The 5,268-nt window shown below is 36.3% G+C and overlaps 1 protein-coding gene across 1 annotated transcript; it reads right to left on the bottom strand.

Annotated features, from left to right (window-relative positions):
* Positions 1–3,407: 3,407 nt before the first annotated feature.
* Positions 3,408–4,430, bottom strand: LOC102884798 (olfactory receptor 7G2-like). The gene is given in 2 exon segments (XM_015598003.1): positions 3,408–3,714; positions 4,018–4,430. Coding segments are annotated over 2 exon segments (720 nt in total).
* Between the last annotated feature and the right edge of the window lie 838 nt (positions 4,431–5,268).

Genomic DNA, 5,268 nt, shown 5'->3' with positions numbered 1-5,268 from the left:
AAGAAAAAATAATAAATAAAACCTTAAAAAATGAATAATGGTTTTAGAAAATAGAAGGAAAAGAATACCCTCTCTCATTTTCTAAGGTCAATAAAACCTAGATGCCCAAAGAATAGAAGTTTTGCAGAAGAAATCACAGGTACTCTTACTTCTATAAAATTACTAACAAAATTTCACAAAATCCAATCTAACAAAGAATATAAATGAATACTACCCTCTGCCATATTTAGTTTTGCTTCAGGAATATAAGGGTGTTTTTTTGTTCTGTCTAACCACATTGTTTATGTCTCTTCAAATTTTAATTAAAATGTTAATTTCTCAAGAGTCTCCTTGCCCTCCTATGTAAATTTGCAACACTTTTACATATTCTCACCATCATGGAGGGCTATATTCTACATAGTACCTACAGCCATCTATGAATTGAAATTTTTCGTGCAGCATCAGATTAGTCCATTGGGAGGGAGACATGAAGACCAAGATTAGCACAAATGAGTTTATTGGGGAGTTCGCCTCAGATAAGTTCCTGTAGAAGAAAAGGGAAGAACATAGAATTGGTCAGGGAGAAAGTGGAGTGTAATGTCAAACTCCCCTGGCTCTGCAGGAAGTTCTATAGCTACAACGTCCCTTCGAGTTTTTCCAATTTGAGGTGAGGAGTCCGGGTCTTAACACCTGCACTGCTCAGTCATTACATGCAGCCCTCCAAAGGCGGAGTGACTTTGGGTGTGTTGGTTCTCTTCTGAGAGGTTGACCCAAAGGGGGCTGACAATAAAGGGCTGTCTGCCAGCAGCACGCCTAGAAGCTGGGTAATAACTGCTTCTTTCATAAAAGAGCCTGAGGATGTCATATCACAGTGTCTCACACTTATCTCTCTTGTATCTCACCTGTTTCTCCTCTCAAGGAAGCACATTCTCTGTACATGGTTTCATCAGCCTGGCCCCTGTGTACTCTCAATTCATATTTGTTGAATGAATGAATAAATGTGTGTATTAGAATCTTGACTATGATTTGACATATTATTTAGTAAAGACCCAAACATATGATTATTTTCAAGAAATGGAGGAAAAGCATTTGAATATAGTACAATATCCTTTCATAATGATAAAAATAGTGATGTGAGAATAGAAGAATCTACCTTAACTCCAAAGAGGGTATTTCAGAAATAATCTGCAGTATATGAAATACTTAATGGTCAAATACTCAAAATACTCTTTAAAATAAAGAACAGTATATAACAGATACTTACTAATGATACTTTTATATAAACAACATAGTTTGGGTTTAAGTCATTGAGAAGAAATAAACATGCAACTATTAACAGATAATATTAACATCCAGGTAGACAATGCCAAGAATCTATAGATAATTTATCAAAAAGAATAATAGAATGCAGTGAGTTTGCAGAAATAAAAATACTATACAAATATTAATTGTATGAATTTACGAAGCAAAATTTATTTAGAAAGTGTGATTTCTAAAAGACGCTAACAAAACATTAAATAAATATCTGGAAAGGGTTCTAAGATGTGAAAGAACATTGTGGAAAAATCAATAACATTTTACTACTGAAGGACACAAAAGACCTAAAAAATGAAAAGAATATTTTAATTTTGGATAGATATACACAATATCATAGAGATATCAATTGCCCCCCACATACACAATAGCTTTTTAGATTTAAAGCAAATCCAGGATTTTATTGTATTTGAGAAGCTGATTTTAAAATTTATATGAAAGAGCAATAGAGGAAGATTATTTCACTTGATGACAAATAAGAACAAAATGCAGTATTTGCCTTACCAAATATCAAGATAATATGGAGCTATATTAACTAAGTGGTTTGGTTCTAGAACAGATAGGAAAATAGCACCAAGTAAAACCTCACCTATATATACGAAATTTTATTAAATGATAATGTGCCATGTGATCCAACAATCCTACTGCTATGTATATATCCAAAGAAACTGAAATTGGAATGTCGTAGAAATATCTGTATGCCCATGTTCAAGGCAGCACTATCACAATAACTGAAATTGTGGAAATAACCTAAGTAAGTGTTTATCAACACATGAATGGATAAAAAAGATGTTATATATAAGATGCTATAAGAAAGAAGATCCTGCTATTTGTAACAACTTGGATAAAACTTGAAGGTATTATGCTAACTGAAATAACTCAGGCTATATAATATCATTTATATGTGGAATCTTAAAAAGCCAGACTCATTGAACTAGAGAGTAGAGTGTTGATTACCAGGGCACGAGAGGCAAGAGAAATGGGGAAATGTTGGTTAAAGGGCACAAACTTCTAGTTATAAGATTAAGTTCTGAAGATATAATGTACAGCATTATGATTATAGCTAATAATGCTGTATTATATACTTAAATATTGGTAACAGAGTAGATCTTAAATGTTCTTACCACAAAAAGAAATGGTAATTATGTGACAAATTGGAGATTTTAGCTAATGCTGTGATGGTCATCATTTTCTCATATACAAATGTGTCAGACTAACACATTATTACACCTTAATTTTATGTGTTATATACAAATATATCTCAAAACAGGTGGAAAAATTGATCAAATACAGGAAATCAAATACTGGCTGCAGCAATTCAATTTCTGTTGCTGTGGTTACCTTACCTCCTCCATCTCTCTGTGTCATTTTTCTTCGTTTTAACTTATAAACATACACTTGATTATATTTAGGGCCTACTGATATAACATGTAAGGGTTAAGGGTCATCCTCTATAAGTACCCAAATTCTGACTAAGTAACATTCACCAGTTATCATATAATGTTAATAAATTAGGGAAAATAGGATGTGGACATATCATTTTGAGGGCCCCTATTTACCCACTAAGAGATATCTTCTGGTTATTCCATGAAAAATCCATAATCATCTGACCCCAAGAAGGACAGTCAGAGTTCTTCCCTGGGAATCATGTCCTATTATGACATCTCCATCTGACACCACCACCTGATAACTCTGGGGAGAACCAGTCCTAGGACAAGACAACACATGGAAGATTGAATAAATCTCTACTCCCCTGTTCCTATGCATTTCTTACCCCTAAAGTTCTTGTCATGAAAGCTAATTCTCTTTATTGTTTGGGCCCATTAGAGTTAGAGATTTTTTTCTTATCAGAACTGAAGGCTTCCTCACTGATAAAGTTCAAATACCTTACTATCATCTTAAACCACTGCTATAATCTAATTATGCAAATTTCATAGGTAATGAAACTGAGTATGGTAGCTGCTAATGTTTCTAAAAAGAATATGGTTTACCAGCGAACAATCACATTAATGACTAAATACGTCCATAAAAGCCCAGCTCCCTTACTTCACTATAGGCCTAATGTCAGGGAGCAATTGACATGACCCTACCATGGGGTCAGGTGGAAGTTAGTCTCAAAATATGACCACAGTCTCACAGAAGGACAGATGCAGCACCATCAGACCGTGAATTATGGAAAACACAGCACTAGGGAACATAGAAAGTACAGTCAGCAGAACACAGAGATGAGGATTCATGATAACCGTATACCTCAAGGGGTGACAAATGGCCACATAGTGGTCATAGGCCATTACTGTAAGGAGAAAATTCTCAAATCCACCCAAAACCACAACAAAGCCAATCTGGATGAAGCAACCTATAAAAGTGATGCTCTGATTTTGTGCTTGTATGTTTACCAGCACCTCTGGGAAGGTGATTGTGCTTGTGAGGAGAAAGAAAGATGGCTGCAGTCAGGCTCCCAGCCGACATCCTTAGCAGCTTCTGAGTGGAGGTGAGTCAGCACTTCTCCCCTTATGTAACCATGTGCCCACTACACATGTGCAGGCTCCTATAACTTGGCATTGTGCCGCTATTGTTAACCCATGTATATAAAAGCAACGCCGCCCTGTGAGGCTGGCTGTGCCCTTGCTGGAATAAAGAGCTATATTGCAATGCATACGGCTCCCCACATTTTCTTCCAACTGCCCGAGCCTCATATCCTTTACTTCAGTACCTCAAACCTACAGCAGCACAGTGCTTATACAGATGCCAGTAAAGGATGGATTGCAGAGAAAGAAATATGTGGGGGTGTGCAGGTGGGAGTCAGAGCTAACAGCCAGGACAACGAGAAGGTTTCCCAGAATGGTGGCTAGGTACATGGTCAGGAACAGGCAGAAGAGGTGGGGCTATAGTTCTGGATCATCTGTCAATCCCAGGAGTAGGAATTCTGAAACTTCTGTTTGGTTGTTGGTGAATCTGATGGAAAAGATGAAGTGAAAATCAAATACAATGAATGGTCCCAGGGGTAGCAGCAGCATCAAAAAGGAACTTGATAGAAAAGTAAATTCTTGATACTTCTTCAGATTTACTGCCGATAAACTATGAGGGTGATGGCCAGCAGCCTGTTTTAACAAGCCCTCTAGATGAATTTCATACATGCTCAAGTTTGAGAACCAGTGCTTAAATAGAAAGAAAAAAAGAACCTCTATGTATATTGTGAACCCAAGATAATAATCAAATCTTTCCCTCTGCTATTTTTTCCTGCCATCATCACCTCTCACTCTTTCTGTTTCCTCTAATCCCTTATTGGCCCACATATTTATTGATCACCAGCTCTGTTTCCCACCTTGCACAAGTGCTGAGACTGAAACAAAGAACAAGACTCAGAATTTTCTTCAGAAATATTCCTTTCTTCAAACAAACAAAAAAATGAGAATAAAGTTATTCGATCTCTCTTGTAGAGTATGGTCCCCAAATTTTGGCATGCCCAGAATCATCCAAATGGCTTGTCAAATTCCTGATGAGTTAGATCATACAATCACTTTATTTATGTATAGAGAAACAGGAAAAGTTAGGTTATATTGTGGACAAGAAGTACACAGTGCATGGGAAAGAGAAAATTTGAGTTCAGATCTTCTGATTACTGAAATGACTCATGACCAATCATCTTTAGAGCTTCAGGATAGTATAGATTTAGCATTTCTAAACCACCACTCAGATTTCATAATTTACTTTTAAATTTTTAATATATTCATCTTGAAGAAAGCCTTGATTTTTTCCCCTCCTCTGAAAAGTAAGTCCACCTCTACCCATGAAGTAGTGTGTAGCGGGTCATGGTATTGGTTCATGTATATGCTCTGCATCTGAGCATAGATTTTAAAATGTTGCCTATAAGTTTGAAGTTTATAAGATTCCCCCACGGATACACTACTCATATCATGAAAGATTCATTCTAAGAGAAGCTGGACAACCATGTTGATGACATTTTCTATCTCA

The sequence above is a fragment of the Pteropus alecto genome, unplaced genomic scaffold, assembly GCF_000325575.1.
Source record: "Pteropus alecto unplaced genomic scaffold, ASM32557v1 scaffold761, whole genome shotgun sequence".
NCBI lineage: Eukaryota > Metazoa > Chordata > Mammalia > Chiroptera > Pteropodidae > Pteropus > Pteropus alecto.
Note: the sequence above shows the minus strand (reverse complement) of the source record. Positions and strands in the feature narration are given on the sequence as shown.